The sequence below is a fragment of the Eptesicus fuscus genome, chromosome 2, assembly GCF_027574615.1.
Source record: "Eptesicus fuscus isolate TK198812 chromosome 2, DD_ASM_mEF_20220401, whole genome shotgun sequence".
NCBI lineage: Eukaryota > Metazoa > Chordata > Mammalia > Chiroptera > Vespertilionidae > Eptesicus > Eptesicus fuscus.
Genome location: NC_072474.1, coordinates 58,847,772 through 58,868,418, shown reverse-complemented (window position 1 = coordinate 58,868,418; position 20,647 = coordinate 58,847,772). Strand labels below are relative to the sequence as shown.

Genomic DNA, 20,647 nt, shown 5'->3' with positions numbered 1-20,647 from the left:
CCACCCACCAAGACTGAATCATAAATAGAAAATCTGAACAGACCAATTACTAGTAAGGAGATTGACACTGTAATCAAAATCCTCACAACAAAAGTCCAGACTTTGGTGTCTTCTACCAAATGTGTAAAGAAGAATGAATACCAATCCTCAAATTCTTCCAAAAAATAGAAGATAGATCACTTCCAAATTCATAAGGCCATAAAACCCTGATATCAAAACCAGACAAAGACACTACTAAAAAAAGGCTAATATCCCTGACAAACATACATGCAAAAATATTAGCAAATTGAATTCAACAATACATCAAAATATATTCCTTTTTCTAAGCACTAATCAAGTGAGTTCCTCCAAGTTCCTATAAGACATGAAAACGTGTTTTGATGTCTTTCATGGGCTCCTAAAAATTACCTGATTCTTCTAAGCATAAATATGGGGGAGGGGCTAATGCAGCCTAGGTTTCTCCAAAAGTGAAAGTTTACTCCGCAGAGAAAGATAAGTATGTGCAAGATTCTATATTGTTCAGCAATAGTTTTCTTCTGGAAAACTTGTAGAAATCACTCTTCTGTGATTGCGAATAGTAACTACCACTATTATGTTTGCATATCTACGATAAATCCATAAGCAAAGGACCATTTTTGGGGTGGGGGCCCCTCCCACATCAATAACAGTGAAGGAATACTGCACTAAAGCTCTGTCTAAAGGTGCTGTTTTGGTGAGTACGACAGCACATTTGTATCTGCATGTATTTCTCAATGTGTGTTTTGAGCATGGCTGCCAAAAAATGATTAAAGGGATAAAATAAATGCTATTTATAATCCAAGTTGTTTTTTTTAGATGTAGTCCTTACTATAAACAAGAAAAACTGATGAAATGGTTTGCATTTCTTTTGCCAAACTCAAACTAATGAGCCCTGTCCACAAAGCTGCCTGGAAATCATAAGGCCTGGCGTCTGTGAGGTCCCTTCCATGTTGAAAGAGGTCTCCCCTGTTAGGATGCTGCTCGATTAACAAAGCTGAGGTGTTACTACTAGTTCCTTGACTTTAGTAAAATACACATTGTCAATGGATTAAGAATCATTTCCTTTGTTATAAATCGAAGCAAATACTTTATTTTACAGCATATTTATGGGGAAGCAACTGGCTTTGAATTCGATTTCTCCCTGTTGCCAGCAGCATAACGTTGGGAAATCCCCTTAACTTCTCTGAGGCTCAAATGCCTCATCTGTATAATTAAAAACCTACGCCTTATAAGACGTGATGGAAGTTAAATGAGATCATTCTGGTTCCATTAGTTCTTGGAATAGAATAAGCACATAATAAATAATAGAAGTGAGAGCTATTAATTTTAATAATTGATAAAAATATTAAAGGACTTCAAAGCTTGGAAAGATATGTCACTCCTCCAAACTAACCGAGTGGCTTAATCTTAAATAGCATTCTTCAAATGTGACAGTGCAATTCAATAAGGATTTATTGAACAAGTACGACATGCTGGGCCTCGGAATGGTCTAAAGTTTTAAAGAAGTGATGGTCTAGCAGGGAGACAGACACATGGACTTCTACCTCCAGTCTGATAGGCATAACATTTAACTACTGCTTACTTTTTTTCTCATTTTCAGTTAAAAGCAGCCCTATTAAATAGGTACTGTTATTTCTATTTTACAGATGAGAGAACAGAGATACAGTATTTCGGAAAATTTCTCAAGGTCACCCAACTAGTATGCAATGAGTTGAGGATTTGAATTTCTGGCAATCCTACCCAGAAACTAGCAACCTTAACATTTATTATACTACACTGCCTCTTATATATATTTTTTAAAACATTCAATAGCAACAAATGTTTATTGAGCACTTACCACCTATGAGGCACTAAGAATACAATGGAGAATAAATCAGACCTGATTTCTGTACTCTGGAGCTTGTAGTCTAGTGAGGAAGACAAATATTAATCCTATAACTACATGACTGTATACAAATGAACTATCATAAATGTTAGAAAAATTGTAAGTAAGAAATGTATAATATATGCAGTGTTACTGAAGAATATACATAAGCCACACAATTAATCCTACCTGAGGGAGATAAAGGTGGAGAGGAAAGGCCTTCCAGATAATGAGAAAAGGAGCAAAAGTAAAAAACCAGAAACCTGGAATGACCGGAATTGGAGGGGAACAGAGAGGTAGTAGCCAAGAGTTCAGGCTGGAGGGTTGGATTGGGGCCAGACTGTTAAGGGCAATGTGTACTGTGCTAAAGGGTTTGACCTTTGCTCAGTATTCAATGGGGGAACAAAGTATTTTATAATAGTTATTCTGGCCATGGTTTGGGGGAAAGACTAGAGTGACATGAATATGTTTTTGACTGAACCTCCTTCAAACACGAATCTTTATCGATAATACAGGGTGTCCCCCCAAAAATGTATATGCACTTTAACAGCTGTAGCTCAATTTAAAATGAAATGTATTTTAATAAACCCTGTGTTTATACTTATTCAGTGTGTGTATACGTTTTCTTGGGGACACCCTATATATGCCTGAGATTACATTCATATTTTTTTCATCCTCTCACGTTGATATTCATTAACTGGAGCTTGAGTAATGGACAATTTTGATTGCCTTTCCAGTGCTCATACACCTCCTTCTTCTGTGCCAATGCCCCCAAATTCCATTGGTGTTCCACTGGGTTCCCAAGAAGGTAACTCCTTTCAGGACTCTAAGGGGTGAATCACATGACCTTGACCAAGCTAATTAGTGTACTCCTATCTTCTAGCCACAAGTCAATCTGAGGAACTTTCCAGGGAATGATAGCATAAAGGTTCTCTCTTGTTCTAGTGAATGTGGTCGCTCTGGAAGAGAATTCTCTACAGGTCTCCTATGTTTCTGTATGTCTTGCAAACAGAGACATTGATTGCCTTTGTTCTGTATTATCTTTTCAAGAAAATACTGGCTGTTGTTACTGCTGTAAGTAATAAAGTGTTCTTTGTCTCAGATCCAGGAGTCTCATGTCTTTGGCTGTAACACATCAATCTGTGGCAGATTAACTTGTCAGCTTGCAAATAGGGTAAAATCTCAGACCCTTCACAGTTCTCAGTCATTAGCACATAGCCCTAGGAGCCTACGGGCAGCCATCTTGATAATGTGGCCCTAACATGAAGCTGGCACTATGGGATTCAAAAACATGGGAAGAAATTAGGTCTGCGGTAGACATCATTAAGCTAGGCTCAAGGAACTGTGTTAATGTTCCAAACCTCTTCAGACATCTATTTTATGTTCTCTTCAGTATCATCTATTCCAACTATTTTCTGCATATGCAGTCTACAAAGTATTGGGTATGAAATGGTTGCATGACTATGCCCTTGAGCTAGCAGGATTGGTGATTATTGCCTTATAATCTCTTGTAAAAGGTGTCATGGCACTGTGCAATGGAATTATCACTTTTTTTCAGCTGGTGCCCGAATCAAGAAGAGGCTTTCCAACCTAAGGAAGGGAAATGTAATCCTTTCCATTGCCCAAGAGCAGAGACAACAGCTGGGAGAGGGAACACACATGGGGACAGATGACTTAGACTAGAGAGACATTGCCAGAGCCAATGGACAAAGGCCATCTCTGGATTACCAGTTTACATTTCTAGCCATGTAGGAATCAGAAATACTTAGCTGCTCAGGGCAAATACAGCTATAACTAGAGATGTCCGAGAAAGATAGCCAGGGAGGTCAAATGGAGTCACAGTAATACCAAGGACACACATCATTTTCATAGCTCCCCAAGTCACTCTAGAAAGGATTCACCAACTATATTTTAAATGTGTTCTCAGTGTTAGCTTTCAAAGATCAACTGGAGAGAAAAAGCTCTTAAAAGAAAATCTTGGTAAAAGAGTTAGTGCCTTATAATCTCTAGTAGCTCATACGCTCTGTGTTTGCCTCATTTCTGGGATTTGAAATTACAAAAATTTAATCACCACTAAACTAATTGATAATGGTAGCATTATTATAAATAGCATTATTATTATTCCAAATAGTTGGAAGCAGAGCCTAGTTTGCTTATGTAAACTTAAACTTGTTCATATAAGGCCACAAAGAACCTAAAGTTACAAACCAACGCTTAACCAATGAAGTGATTTTTCTATTGAATGTTTGGTTATGAACCATACAGCAAGACTGACAGAGGTCAATAAATTCATACTAATTATTGATTTTCTATCTGCTTGGAATATTCCAAATGGCATTAACTTCATAAAAGTAATAAATCCCTTCACACAATTTTAATGATAGCTTTCAAGAGTGTCTTTTATTTAAAAAGTGATTCACCTAAGGTCTCTTCACAAAAATAGTTATACCAATGCAAAAGGAGCTAATAAGCAAATGTTACCTAAAAATTTTCCTCAAATCCTTCATTTTTTTCAATGCATTTATTTGATGAGTATATTTTTGACACTGATTTATATTAATACACAGTAAAAATTTCTACTATACATGTAAATTAATTAGATGTAAGTTTGCACATACAAATATGTCATTGAAAAAGATACAAAAAATAGTTGGAAGAAAAGGAAAGCATGATAGTTAAAATAATTTTCCAGAAAAACTCAAGGTGGAATAAGTTTCAAAAGAAAAGATGTCTTTATTTAATTTAAAAATAAACTGTAGACATTTACCAAAGATACTTAAGTAATGACTCAGCACTTCACTTGACTTGCTTTTACAAATAAAGCCACAACTATTCTTATAGTAACTAGTGATTAAACTCAGAGACTAGAATTCTTTTAAATTTTGCTTATAATGAACTCAAAAAAGTTTGGAAAACATTTGTCTTAGAACTAGAAAAAAAAAAAAGTTCCATAAGTGTCACAGTGGCCAGATAGGAATATTAAATGTACCTAGTAAATAGGAGAAGTTCTACTCCAAAGAGAAGATTAAAGATTAGGAAAGGGGCTCTCAAATAAATGCAATCACTTTTCCGATTGGACAAACAAATGATCACATTCTCATAACATATTATGTGTTAAAGGAGTCTTTCTTTTCACTGGTAAAACAATTATGTGCATTTTGGAGTTTTCTTAACAAGGAAAAAAATTTTATACACTGGAGCCTTCATTCTGTCATATGATGATAGTTCTTGTTTTTTCTTGTTAAAATGGACTGAAATACTTCCACTGATCATGTGTTATGTTTATAATTTTGAAAATATATTACTTTTTATTTAAGTTTATTTTTATTGTTGACACTATTGTTACAAATGTCGCCATCCCACCCACCACCCCAGCTTTGCCCACCTCTACCTAGCCCCAACATCCTTTCCCTCTGGCTATCACCACACCGTTGTCTGTGTCTATGTGTTATGTATATATGTCTTTTGGCTAATCACTTCACCTTCTTGTATCCATTCCCTCCCTCCCCTACAGTTGTCAGTAATTATAGTAAATTATTTAATAAATTATGATAAATTTTAAGTAAAAATTTGTATTTTATAATTACAAAAATATCAATGATTTCTATTTTGAGAAAAAAGAAAAATTATAGTTAGCCATTTTATTTTACCCCTTATAGTAATCTAGGACAGATTTACTTCACTTAATCATTTCCTATGCTGTAAGCTGGAAACAATACTGCTTGAGCAGAAATAATACACTGGTAAGAATATCACGTTCTGGCCCTAGCCAGTTTGGCTCTGTAAATAGAGCGTTGGTCTGTGGACCAGAGTGTCCCGGGTTTGATACTGGTCAAGGGCACATACCTTGGTTGCAGGCTCCTCCCTGGCCAGGGCCCTGGTCGGGGCATGTTCAGGAGGCAACCAATCGATGTGTTTCACATTGATGTTTCACTCTGTCTTTCTCTCTGTCTTCCACTCTCTCCAAAAGATCAATGGAAAAATATCATAAAGTAAAGATTAACAAAAAACAAACAAACAAAAAACAAAAAATCACTTTCTGTTAAATAACAGGAGTGTTGAGATAATTTTTGGATGAATATAACCTTCGACTAAATGATCTAAATAAAAAGTACTTTTTATACCACCAAGTCCAGGAAAAAAAAAAAAAAAGACTGAGGGAAGTACAAGTAAAACATCAGAGAAACACAAGAACACACAGAGCCTGGCTAAACGGTTCATGTGGAAGCCCAATGATCAGATATAACTTACCTTGGTTTTTGGAGATGGTTTTTGCACATCTCTTTCTAAGTCTTTTGTTAGGAGGATGGGTATGGAGTTCTTACAACTGGCCTCCTATAAAAGAAGCATAAAAGAAACATTAGAGACCAAAGAACATTACCCAAGCCAGGAATTACAATGCAGTAAAAAATAACTTTTCAGGGAAACGGAAGGCATTCTGGATTCAGTTGTTCAATCAGAAGCTGAGGAGATTGTAGTGAGGAGTCAAAAATGTTTCCTTTCTTATTTGCCACATACAACAGTGAAGGTGGTGATGGAGTAGGTGTGGAACATACAGGACATATACATTCAGAGATGTCCATTAAAAATCTCATCCCGCCCTGGCCAGTATGGTTCAGTTGGTTGGGTGTAGTCCCATTTACTGAAAGGTTGCCAGTTCAATTCCCAGTCAGGGCACATGCCTGGGTTATGGGCTCAATTACCAGTGTGTGTGTGTGTGTGGGGGTGGGGGGGGTGGGGGGGGGGGCGGGGCGGGCGTGCAGGAGGCAGCCGATGGATGTCTCCTCTTACAGGGATGTTTCTCTCTAAAAATCAATTTAAAAATCTTTTATATATATATATATATATATATATATATATATATATATATATATATATATATTATTGATTTCAAAGAGGAAGGGAGAGGGAGAGAGAAAAATAGAAACATCAATGATGAGAGAGACTCATTGATCGGCTGCCTCTTGCACACTCCCTACTGGGAATCGAGCCTGCAACCTGGACACGTGCCCTTGACCAGAATCAAACCTGGGACCCTCTGATCCGCAGGCCAACGCTCTATCCACTGAGTGAAACCAGCTAGGGCTAAAAAATATTTTCTTAAAAATAATCACATCTACACTATCATGTCACACATCCATAGATAGCTTACCTCTTTTTTGGAGAACTGGATAGTTAATTCTCCAACATAACCACAAAACTTAGAGTTACCAACTTTTCCCACAGTATTTCATGAATTGGTTCTGTTTCTGTAAATATTTTATCTTAAGCAAATATCTTCAGATAGTTCAGCAAACTATTATTGAATAGTGATAGTTTCATAGCAATATCCTAATTGAGGAATAATATTTGAGTATTTGTTTCCAAAATTATGACACCTTTGAGTCCTTGGTTCACACCAAAATAGTACTTACAAAAATAACAGCAGAAATTACAAGGAGGCAGCCTACTTGGTGTTGGATAGATTTACTATTTATTTCTACATGATAAAACAATAATGTTGTTGTCTTATAAAATAATATAAGAGCTTGAAGAGCTATTAACTTGGATATGTTTTCCCTGGATGATTCTATCTCCAAGTTGAAAGAACAAAAATACATAAAGGAAAGATTACATATAACTATAAAGCGAAGGAGACAATAAATCAAATTTCTTTCACTTCATAACTTTCACCTCTGCCTCCCATATCTTCCCCCATCATACCTATAATTCAACCATCTAAATTATGTGTTTTCCTCCCGGTTTACTTTAGAGTTAATAGGATATATATATATATATATATATATATATATATAATTATTATTATTTTTTAAAATTGATTTCAGAGAGGAAGGGAGAGGGAGAGAGAGAAACATCAATGATGAGAGAATCATTGATTTGCTGCTTCCTGCACACCCCCTACTGGGATCCAGCCCACAGCCTGGGCATGTGCCCTTGACCAGAATCAAACCCAGGACCCTTCAGTCCACAGGTCGATGCTCTATCCACCAAGCCAAACCAGCTAGGGCTAGGTTATATTTTTAATTGTAGTCTACATACTTTATATATTACTAACATTTGCTGGAATTATATTTATTTATTTCTAAAGGGAACAGTATATCATTAGGATAAAATGTTCCTAATGAAAATAAAAATACTACTTACTACTAACAAATATTTACTGAATCATAGGGTATATCAGGCACTGTCCTAAAGACTTAATTCATACTGTCATTTACCCCAATAGCCCTATGAGTTGGGTACTATTATTATCGTTGCCCTTTTAAGTACAACACAATGAAAGCTTACAGAAATTAAGTAACTTGCCAAACATCACAAAGATGGTTCTGTATAACTTTAAGGTCTGAGCTCTCATCTTTATATGTGACTTCTCATCCAATACACCTGACATCTTAAGTCAACAGGTTGTAGAGCTATAGAATTTTAAAGCCAAAACAATTGTTAAAGATCAAAATGTGGTCAACCCCACCCTCTGCCCAATTTCACAGATGAGGGACTTGGATCCTGAGATGATGTGCCCAAGCTCACGCAGACAGGGCTGGAGCTGAGCCCCTGGCCTGGACCGCAGGGCTGTACACAGCACCTGTTCTCAGCTCTGTGCCAGGGAACAATATTCCCAGACTCAGAGGGGATTCAAGAACCTGTTCTGCTGGCGGGTAGCTGTGGTGCTGCCAACACTCTCAACCGCCTGTGACCTCACGTACAACCCAAGGGAACACTTCTGAGATCTCCAAATAAGTGTGCATTCCAGTCCTACCCTTTCCCACCAGTCACAACACCTGCTGGTGGAAAGCTACTTACTGGAAATAGTGAATGAACCCATTCCCACTTCTGACTCACTGTGAGAAGGATAAACAATATCCAGCATGACATTTAGAAGATCAAAGTTATTAACTGCATAATCCATTGCATAATTTGACTACCCTTGAATAATATAATTACACTTAATCTTCTACCCGCTTTTAAAACTACTAGTATGTAAATCTTAGAATGTAATGAGAAGGAAGAAAAGGCTGACTCTTTAGGGAAATTAATAGGAATAGCTGACCTTCGTTTATGACTGTCTGAGTGTTTACAAACACCTATAATTCTTTCTTCCTTCGCACAAACTAAAAGTGATAGTATTTCTTTAATACTCCCATTTTCCCTCTTTGTCCCTGTGAATTAATAAGTATAAGGCTGATAGTCAGCTATTCCCTAACACTCTGAAAGCTTTTTCTGTAAACTTTTATCTGAAAGTGCCACCTACATCAATGTTTATTTTTTTGTTTTATGACTTTAAATTCAGACAACAGAGACAAAGGGAAGTTTAGTAGTCAGAGGACTAAACTAGGAGTCAAGAGATCTGGCTTCTTATCCAAGATCTCTAACTAACCAGCTGTGGGAGGGAAATCAGGCAAGCATTTTAACCGCTTGGACCTCTCCCTCAGTTCCAAGATCCATAAAACAAAGGGATGGGATTGGTTAGATGAGCTCCAAGAATCCTGCCTAGTCCTTCAGTTTCAAGATTTTATGATTTTTCCGGGAAGAAGCAATATTTATTGACAAAAAGGTAACCCCCAGTGCTGCTGAAATACTGGCCTGAATCTGTGCACTGAGCAGTGAGCAGGGGATCCAGAGCCACAGGCATGGGGAACGTTTCCTGCAGGGTCACTGTTACTCGGATTTCTGGAGAAAAATAATTCAACTAGTAGTTTAATAAATAACTGGTAATAACAATGTTCTCTTTCAAAACAGATATATTATGAAGTGAGAAATATTTTTAAGATAAAACTTTAAGGCTGGGTCTTTAAAAAGCCACTTAAAGGTATATACCTAAGAGAATTAAAAACATATGTCCACACAAAAACTTTTACATAAATGCTCATAGCGGCATTATGCATAATAACCAAAAAGTGAAAACAACCCAAATGTTCATCAAAAGATGAATGGATAAGCAAAATATGGTATATCCACATAATGAAGTGATATTAAGCTATAAAAAGGAATGGAGTACTGACACCTGCTAACCAAACACAAAAGGACACATAATGTGTGATTCCACTTATATGAAATCTCCAGAACAGGCAAATAGGAACAGGGAGTAGATCAGTGGCTGCCAGGGGCTAGGAGGCATGGGGAGTGGGAGTGATTCCACTGGAGAGTGACTGAAGGCTCCAGTCTGTATGAGTATTTTTTTTTTGGGGGGGGGGGGGCGGGTAGTGATAAAAATGTTCTTGTAGATAGGTAATGATAATGGTTGTACAACTTTGTGAACATAGGAAGAACCAATAAATTGTACACTGTACCAGTGGTTGCCAACTGGTGGTCCATGGGCCACTGGTGGTCCGTGAGGTCCGAAAGGTTGGCGACGGCTGCAAACAGCTGAATTCTTTGGTATGTGAATTATATCTAAACTTTTAAAAAGCCATTTAAAGCAAGTCCCTATACTCCCAGGGCAAAGGAAAGAGACTTTGGGTTTGAACTCTTCCCTCAGAACAGCAATTTTCAACTTGTTTCATCTCATGGCACACATAAACTAATTACTAAAAGTATATGGCACACCAAAAAATAAATTTTTTGCCGACCTGACAAAAAAAGAAAGGTATAATTTTGATTCATTTACACTGGACAGCTGTTGTCATGTTAGCTGTTGTCATTTTTTAATTTGACAATCTAAGGGAAAAAAGTCAGTGCCCTGACTAAATAGTCAGGTATTTTGTGTTTTAAAATTTTTTGTGGCACGCCAGTTGAAAAATCACTGCCTCAGAAGAACTAAGAAGAATAAAGGGGGAGTGTTTTGCATTTGTAATCATTAAGCTATTTATGGACATGAAAACTGACTTAGATATTAACTGAGCCCTATTTCATGTGGCATTCCAATACTGGTCCTTGGAGAATGGAATGCTGAGCAAATCAGACATGAATATATCATATTCATATTTAAGCATTTGGTTTACTTAAATGAGACATTGACTGATTGCTCGCTCTAATGACTTTCGTGCAGCAATCAATTGCTTAAACCAGCTGTGTTACTTCAATATGAAAACCCAATTAAAAAACCTAATAGGGAAGGAAAAATACCTTGTTCATCGTGGCATTGTTGGCCTTACTAATCAACCACTAATGACATTAAAAAAAACTAGAAAAGCCCTCTGTTCCCGCAGCCCAGCACTCGGCTCCCACAGGTATTCATTCATAGGTTGGTTCCCTCACTTCATCCCAGTCTCTGTTCAGTTTTACTAGAGAGGGCTCCCTCCTGGAACAACTTACCTAAATCACCACTGCTCTCCCCTCCCATTTGATGCTCTCCACCTCCCTAGCTTTTTAAATGTTTTTTTTCATAGCCTTCGGCAATATCTGGCTTTAATACTTACTGGTTTTAATTCTTTATTGTTCATCTCACCCTATTCTCAAGAGGACTTGGTGGGTCTCGCTCATAAACAATGTTTGGCACATACTAGGAGCTTGATTGTTACAGTGAATGAGTAAACCAAATGAATGAATAATATCCCTTTCCTAACCTTTCACAATCCCTTCTGCATTCCTGTTTTTACTTCCTTCCTAATCAGCTTACATTTCATGATCCTTTATTCCTTTGCTAATACCCTTAATTTCCTTCCTCTACCATTGCATTCATTTTGCAAAAGTATAACCTTGAATCCAGCTATATATGCCTTCTCTGAGCTGGGAACGAAGCAGCTGAAAGTGGCTGGAAGAAAAATTATAAAAGTGGCTGAATGTTTCACGTCGTATTTATCGTGAATTTGAATGAAACCTCTATCACAGAGAGTGTATTAGTGGTTGCCAGAGCCAGTAGGAGTGGGCAGTGGGGAATCCTGCTACAGTTCTTTAGTAACTTGACATGCCACTCTCCAAGATGGTATTTTATGTCTTCTCTTTCCTCATACCCCTTTTTCTTCCATTCTCACTTCATATAGTCACTGGAAAAACAGAAGCATTCAAGCTACTCATTGTCCCCCCATCAAGTATACAACCTCATTGCAACCATTTCTTCCTCTCTGCCTTCTCTCCAGTTACAGTGAAAGGTAAGAATCGGATCCTATCAAACAGCCATCTCCTGCCTGATCATCCCCGGATCTTATCTCTTCTTACCTGCTCAAGAACTTCACCCCTTCAATTATCCCCTCCCACTCCCTCTCCACTACATCATTCCCATTAACCATAAGCATGCTGTTAACATAAAAACATTCAAACCTGTAAAGAGTTGTTGGTGAGTTTATTTGAGCCAAACTGTCGACAATTGCCAGGAAGCAGAACCTTAATGGATTGAGATAATGCTCCGGAGAATGGCGGGTTACCTCTATATTTATACATTGCAATCAAAGGAAGGGACTTAGGTTACAAGAAATCCATTGGTGATAGACTAGAGAGGTGGGAGAAATCGGGGAAATTCTTGGGATTGGATAAAAAGCAAAATAATTCACACATACCAGATACTTAGGTGGGTACAGGAACAATTAACATGTGTTATCTGTCCTGGCACCCAGGCACATTAGGTTGTGCCCCAAGGGGTCCAGAAAAAGGGAAGTTACAAGTCACCCAGACATTTCAAGGGTCTGTTATTATAGATGCAAAAAGATAGATAGGCTCAGTTAAGGTAAAGGTTGACCTTGTCAGTGTAGATACTGGCCTAGGATATAACTACCCACCGTAACTGCTTTTAGTTAAAGTTTAATTTCAGACCATCCTTTGTGGTTACTTTAGGTCTCCTGAGTTTGCAAGACTGCCATGCAGGCCTTCCCTGAGCTTGTCAGGTCAGCATGTGGCCCCTTTCAACAACAATGCTCTGTAATTATTTCTTTTTTGTTTATTTTTAAACAGCACTTTTTTCATTTCACTTCTCCCACTAGCTATGGTCCCATTTTTTTGCTTTCCTGTATAGCAAACTCTTTGTTGTTGTCACTACTCCACAGAAAGTGCTGGAAATAGTCATAGCTTAGTCACCATCTAACTTGGGTTTTCAGCAACATTTGACCCAGGTAACTCCTCATATTTGAACTACTCTCTTTCTATTAGCTGCCACAACACCACTGGTAGGGGGAAAAAAAAATGCCTACCTCATTGACTAACTGCGCATAGCATTCTTGGTTACTGATGAATTTTCTTTCTTTCTTTCTTTTTTAAAAAAATATATTTTATTGGTTTTTTACAGAGAGGAAGGGAGAGGGATAGAGAGTTAGAAACATTGATCAGCTGCCTCCTGCACACCCCGCACTGGGGATGTGCCCACAACCAAGGTACATTCCCTTGACCGGAATCGAACCTGGGACCCTTCAGTCCACAGGCCGATGCTCTATCCACTGAGCCAAACCAGTCAGGGCGGTGGTGAATTTTCTTTATCTTCTATTAAATACAAGTGCTATGAAGGCAAACAGTTGATCTCCTTTCTTTACTACTATAACTACAATGCCAGAGAAAACTGCCTGTTGTATAGTAGGAGCTCAATAAACTGTGGAGTAAATGAATGAAATGAAGTTGGAGTGACTCAAGGGTTGATACAGAGAAGTCTTTTGCCAAATGATACAATGATCTCATTGCACTTCCATGGCTTTTAAGTACATTCAGTATGCTGATGACTCCCAAATTTGTGTCCCTATCTCCGACATTTCTTCTGAGCTACTTATATTTGACTGCTTACTTGTTGCCTCCACTTGGTCTGATAAGCACCTAAATTTAGTGTGTCCAAACCTGAGCTTTTGATTCACCAGCAAAAATTCTGTCAGTCCTTGAATTTCATCTCCAGATTACCAGAGGGCACCCAGTTGCTAAAGCCAATGTTTTAGGTGTCTACCTAATTCCTCCCTTTCCCATACCTTCCACCATCAAACCCACAGCAAGTCCAGTCAGCACTCTCCAGAATAAACTGGGATTCATTCCTTCATTATTACTGGCTAGCCCATTAATAACCAACATTGTTCACCTAAATTGCTTTCATTATCCTGCCGTCTGCAAGTTTTGTATATGTCACACAGATGACATCAATCTTCTGTCAATTAATCCATGGAATAAAATCCAAATTCCTTAGATGACTTACACAGCCCTGTATGATCCAGCTCTTGCCTACTTCTCTAAGCTCATGTGATACAAAAAATGCTCTCTATTACATTTTTTCATTTCATTTATTATATTCTTTTGCTTCAGAATTTATGTGGATCTTTTTTACGATTTATATCTCTGTTGAATTTCTGATTTTGTTCATGTATTGTTTTCCCAACTTTGTTGCATTGTCTGTGTTATATCTTGTAACTTGCTGATCTTCTTAAAAATTAATTTGAGTTATTTGTCAGGCAATTCATAGATCCCCACTTCTTCGAGGGGCAATCACTAAAAATGTTTCGTGTTTCTTTGGTGATGCCACTTGTTGCCTTGCATTGATGTCTGCACTCAGTTGTTGTAAGGATCAGCAAACACTATGGCGATCTTCAGTGGTGAAGGTTGTGGGAGTCCACAGTGGCAGTGAGGGCTGCCTGGGTCCTTTTGCTCTCCTTCACCTCCACAGGGGAAGTCACCGCCAAGGGGATCTTTTTGGAGCCAAGCTGTGCTGGCCCGGGGAATGGGGTGATGCAGGTACAATGCTTCCTATACTTATCAATGTGGCCTTCATTGGCTTTGTGCTCCGCTGGGTTGCTGGAGCTCCTTAATGTACTCTGGAGCTTTCCCAGAGCTATTTGCATCCATTAATGATTATCGACTCGTTTTCTGGGGGGGGGGGAGGGGGGGGGAAGGTTTGGGGCCTCCTAGCCTACCATCTTGCTGATGTGCTTAGATTTGCTTTATACTCTGTGAACTACCCTGTATCCCTTCTTTTTTAAAAAATATATTTTTATTTATCTCAAGAGAGAAAGGGAAAGGGAGAAAGAGATAGAAACATCAATGATGAGAGAGAATCACTGATTGGCTATCTCCTGCAGGCCCCACACTGGGGATTGAGCCTGCAACCCAGGCATGTGCCCTGACCAGGAATCGAACAGTGACCTCTTGGTTCATAGGTCGACGCTCAACCATGGAGCCATGCTGGCCGGGCCCCGTATCCTTTCAAAAAATTCTTTTACTTTCTAGTTAGTTTAATTTTAACCACAATTGCTTCTTATTTTCAACTGAAGTAAAAATAAGTTACATAAATATTTATTATAGTGTCACCTACAGTGTGGTCACTCAGTAGAAAACTATGGGATTAAATCTAACAATAATAATGATATTGATAATCAAACTAATAATACTGGATATCACTTATATAGCACTTATTATATGTGTGGTATTTTTTAAGTGCTTATTATACCTTTATCCATTTGATCCTCCCAATAGCCTTATACAGTATGTACTTTCACTATATAAATTTCTCATATATAAAAACTGACGTACAGAAAATACAAGCAGCTTGTCCAAGGTCACACACCCAATAAGTGTCAGAGGTAGAACTTGAAACCAGATAGTCTATCTCCAGAGGCTTGCTCTTAACAAAATAACATCTTTCTGGAAGAATCCTTCCTAGTTAATTAGATCATGAATTAGAACATCTAACCTTCCATATTGTAGGTTAGATGACCTGTAAAGTAAACTAAAACAGGAAGTAATTTAAAAAAAATCTATACTAATAAAAGGGCAATATGCAAATTGGTCAGGATGCCCTCACAGTAACAACCAAATAGCAGGCTGCATGGGGTGACTAGGCAGGCAGGGGGGTTAGTGAGGGGCAACCAAACAACTGAACAGCAGGCTGCATGGGGTGACCAGGCCGGCAGCAGGGGGGCAGTGAAGGGTGACCAGGCTGGCAGGGGGAAAGAAAGGGGAGATCAGGCCAGCAGAGGGGGACAGTTAGGGGCGACCAGGCTGGCAGGCGGGGCAGTTGGGGGTGACCAGGCTGGTGGGGGGGGCAGTTGGGAGCGACCAGGCTGGCGGGGGGGGAGGTGCTGTTGGGGGCGACTAGGCTGGTGGGGGGTCAGTTAGGGGTGATTAGGCAGGCAGGCAGGCAGGCAGGTGAGCAGTTAGGAGCCAGCAGTCCTGGGTTGTGAGAGGGATGTCTGATGGCTGGTTTAGGCCTGATCCTGGGGATTTGGCCTAAACTGGCCATCGGATATCCCCCGAGGGGTCTCAGATTGGAGAGGGTGCAGGCTGGGCTGAGGGGACCCCCCCCATGCACAAATTTTGTGCACCAGGCCTCAAATGATACATATAAATGACACTGACTCAAAATTGTTTTTACAGTAAAATCCTCAAATGTTCATTTATTTCCTAGTCTTTTGATGTGGGCCTCTGTTGGGAATGGCCATAAGTTTGGAATTTCATACTTTCTTCTTTGTTTAAACCACAATCATAATATATCATTTATCAGGAGTGAAAATATGAAGACTTCAACCTTTATTGAGTCCTTCCAATCTATGCAACATAGCTTTGGTAACAGAGATCATTTTTTCCATACACTATACCATGTCCTAAAGCCTTCTATGTCCTCTCTCCAGGTACCAGGAAGACTATATTTCCAGCCTCCTTTACAGTTGGGTTAGGAGCCATATGATTGAATCTACTCATTAGAATGAGAGCAGAAGTTTTATAAGCCACTTGCAGATATAATCACGGAAATATTCCACATTTATTCTCAACCCCCCATTTTTCCTGTTGAGGCAATCTTGTAGGATGGTTGGGGCAAAACGGAATACGGCTGCTCAACCCATTGGACTGTGAAGTAAGTGAGAAATAAATTTTGATTGTGTTAAGCCATTAAGATTTCAGAGTCTGTTACAGAAGCTTCTATTAATTAGTTTGGCATTTTCCTAGAAATAACTATAATGTTGTATTCACACTGCATTTCTTTAATTAAATTATATAGGTACTATTAAAAATGACATGAATAGTCTTGGAAACAAACATAATTGACTCTTCGTGAGCATACAGTAAAACTGATAATGAAAAAGTGTATGAGAATAGCCTATTAGACACAAGCGTTCAGAGTTGCCATGGACAGCAGTCAGTATGCTTTACATGAAAATAAGAGAAATGATTAATTGGCATATTAGTTAGGTGGGGTTCTGTTACATTTTTTTTAATGTGATATATCAGTTTATGTGGTAATTGAATTTTACTTTACAGGAATAAGGCTGAACTTTGTAATCAAACTTGCCATATATTGATAGATGAGCATGTCCCTCAAACTAATCACCAGGGAAGTCTATTTTAATATTTTGCTTTTACTCAGAACAGTTAAAAATACCTATTTTGAGAGTTTGTTATGAGACGAAATTACTATGACTTTGCTAAAATAAGTTTGAGTTACCTTTTATTTACACACACATTGTATAATTCAATGGACATTTTTGAGTAAATATAAGGAACTAGAATAAATGTGTTAGAAGGCGCAAGAATGTATGTTACTCCACAACTTTTAGAGAAAAGGCAAAGTTTAAGTAAATATGAGATATTGTTCTTATCCTTGAAGAACTTACAATGCAATACAACAGAAAACAAAAGTAACTCACCCAAGGCAGAAAGTAAAGCAAGCTCTAAGAAGGAGAAAGAAAGCACTTCCAAGACAACAGGAGACTGATATTAACTGTACCTGGAGAATGAGAGAGGGCTCATAAAGGGAGAATTTGAGATGTCTTAGATAGAACCTCAACCAGTAGTAGACCCTAAAACAGAGATTGAGGACAAGTAGTTTATTTGGGTGATCATCAGGGGAATTGGTAATAACCCTGAGGGAGATGTAGACAAGAAGAGGTCTCATTATTAAGTTACTAGAACTGTTACAGTGATTCTGAAGCATCCACTTGGGGTAAAGTTCTGGAAAACACTTAAAACACACACCCAGAATTATTATTACTTTTTCCCCCCAAAATTATATGAGAAAATTACACAAGTAGTAGAAATGAGCTAGTTGGGCTGCATAGGCTCAGGAAACAAGTTACAGAAGCAAAAGAAGGTCCCTTGGTGCTTAGGAGAGGGAAAGGCAAGGGAACACGCCAGGGGTAAAGAAAAGGGAGACTGAAAATGTGCTGGGAGTGCTCCTGAAACGGAACCACCCCAGGATTATTTTAACCAACGAATAACAAAGCTGGGAATTTATACCCTATTCTTTCCAGGTACATCTGGTCCACAGAAGCATAACTTTTATTCTTAGGAGGCCAAATGAAGGAAATAGCAGAAATTCAGTTCTAAAGCAACTACCAGTGGTCTTTGAAAATCCTAAATATTTACTTATTTACTTAGTGTCTCTATTTGCCAAACACATGCACTAATGATTTCAAGTAGGCAAGTTCTGAGGTGTGAGTTTCAAAGTGCTGTCATCTCACTGTAAACATTTTAAAGGCTACGTAGCATAATGATGTTTTCATAACCAAAGCAATTTAGTCTGTCTTCTGTTACATATTTCCCATAATAGGAAAGAAGGAATTTAACACCTGGCAGATATATCTATTCCAATGATTCCTGAGCAGACATAACTTCCTAGTGTTTATCTGTAAACACTCTATAAAACAAAAACATCTGGGGAGAAGAAATTAACAGCAATCTGAATTATAAATATGTGGGTATGATCTATAATTTGGACCATAAAAGTGCTCCAAGCTAAGCGATAATCTTTGTTTATTTATTTTTATTTAATTTTTTGGGGGATGACATTGGTCAGTAAAATTATACAGGTTTTAGGTACACAATTCTATAATACATTATTTGTATATTGTATTGTGTGTTTACCACCCTAAGGTAATAACCTTTAATACTACTTTTATTACTTACTGGTAATCTTATCAGTTTCCACTACTAGAAAGTACCTATGTGGGTCATGCAAGCAAATGACATTCTATCATGCTATTTTATCTTTGTTTTTCTTAGTATCACTTAATATTTTTTAACCTTCAAACTCAGAACTAATCTAAAAAGTATACCTCACTATGCAAAGAAAGGTCCGATATGAAAAAATGAGCAAGTAAGTTTCAATATAGCGCTACCTCTGTGTTCCTAGGTTTTCAAAATAAGAACAAGTAGATTTTGGTGGGCAGGAGTCAGTTATTCACTCCATGTAAGTCCCCATACACACAAAGAGACAATGCAGCCAAATCACAAAGTATCAAACAATGACATAAAAACTCAAACATTTTTATGACTCCTACTATGACTCCACTGCTACCGAGTTTGGAATATCTTTGAGGGGCGATGGAAAGGGCTGGGGGTAGTGAAAGCATACAGGACTAGAGTCAGAAGAACACAACTCAAGTATTTCCTTGACACTAAATTGCACAAATACATACTGAATAAAGAAATGTGTAAATGATCATGGCACAAAAATCTTAAATCTGAGATTTTGATTATTTCTATACTTAATTAGCCCAATTAGTACTCTGAGTTCAAAACCTAGCTCTGTTATTTACTGCTGTTGACCCTGAAGAATATTCTCCTTAAATTTCCTCAACTGAAAAGTGGATTTAGATCACCTGCTTCCCTGAGTTACTGTGAGAAATGAGGGAAAGTGCATAAAAGAACTCAGCACAATATCCGGCATAAAGCTCCCCCTCCCTCTGCCCCTCTGTTCCCACACTGATTCTGTGTGTTGTGCACTGTAAGTTCCCTTAGAAACAGGGAAATGTCTTATTTATTTTCTGAAGAGGCCTGGCCCTTAGTCCAGAACGTTACACAAAGTAGGTATCAGATTTTTTTAAAGTGAATATATTTTGAAGTTATTTTGTTTAGATTATAGCCTTAAATGAAAATGTGGAGACTCATGCATTGTTTCTGAGCATGAAAAAGACATGGGAAATGTTTTAGAAAGTTTATGTGATATATCAGTTTATGTAGTAAATGAATTTTACTCTACAGGAATAAGGCTGAACTTTGTAATCAAACTTGCCATATATTGATAGATGAGCATGTCCCTCAAACTAATCACCAGGGAAATCTATTCTAATATTTTGCCTTTACTCAGAACATTTAAAAATACCTGTTTTGAGAATTTGTTATGAGTCACACAGAAAAATTAGCATTTTTATTTTATAGACAGGTTTCAATTAAAAACCCAAAGTTAAAATTTAACCACTACTCCCCAACTTAGTGATCTTCTGTGGCTCAAAATGACTACTAATTATTTCCCACCTATCTATAAATATATAAAAGGCTAATATGCAAAGTGTCCCCTTGGGAGTTTGACCAGAGACCAGGAGTTCGATTGCTTGCTATGACATGTGCTGACCACCAGGGGGCAGTGCAAGATGAAGGAAGGCCCCAGTTGGTAGCCAGGGAAGGAAGGCCCTGGCCAGCAGCAGGAAGGCTCAGATTGGCCATGACCCTAGACTAGGGATCCTAACTGTGCACGAATTTCATGCACTGGGCCCCTAGTAATCAAATAAAGTATTAAAGTACAAAGATTGACCAGTCTAATAATATATGGAAAAATAGGAGGCATGAATAACATATGCTCTGAAGACCATTTTAAAAGAAATTCCCAAAGACAAAATGAGCAATAGCAACAGTGCCCAATAAAGACGGTCTCATAAGATGTTGATTTGGAAGAGGATGATCCTCGTCCAGATTCTCCTGGATAGTTAAAAACATATTAACCACATTATTTTGTGTGTGTACATATCTGAAGCTCTACATTAAGCCTATTAAGTATACATACATATAACTTACATTCAAGGTATATAAATAGTATACACAGACTAGGCAGACCAGGCCTTTCTGTCCACCTCAGTATCTGCCATCCTCCTGGGTAAATTCAGGGTCAATATGGACAAACCATCAATATCTTTATTGTCAACCCTTAACCATCTCCTT

The 20,647-nt window shown here is 38.1% G+C and overlaps 1 protein-coding gene across 1 annotated transcript in view; it reads right to left on the bottom strand.

Annotated features, from left to right (window-relative positions):
- FAM13A (family with sequence similarity 13 member A) overlaps positions 1 to 20,647 on the bottom strand; it is a 254,998-nt gene that overhangs the window by 157,315 nt on the left and 77,036 nt on the right. The window contains exon 5 of the mRNA XM_054727491.1: positions 6,134 to 6,217. Within this exon, the coding sequence (XP_054583466.1) occupies positions 6,134 to 6,217 (84 nt within the window). The remainder of the gene's footprint in view (positions 1 to 6,133; positions 6,218 to 20,647) is intronic.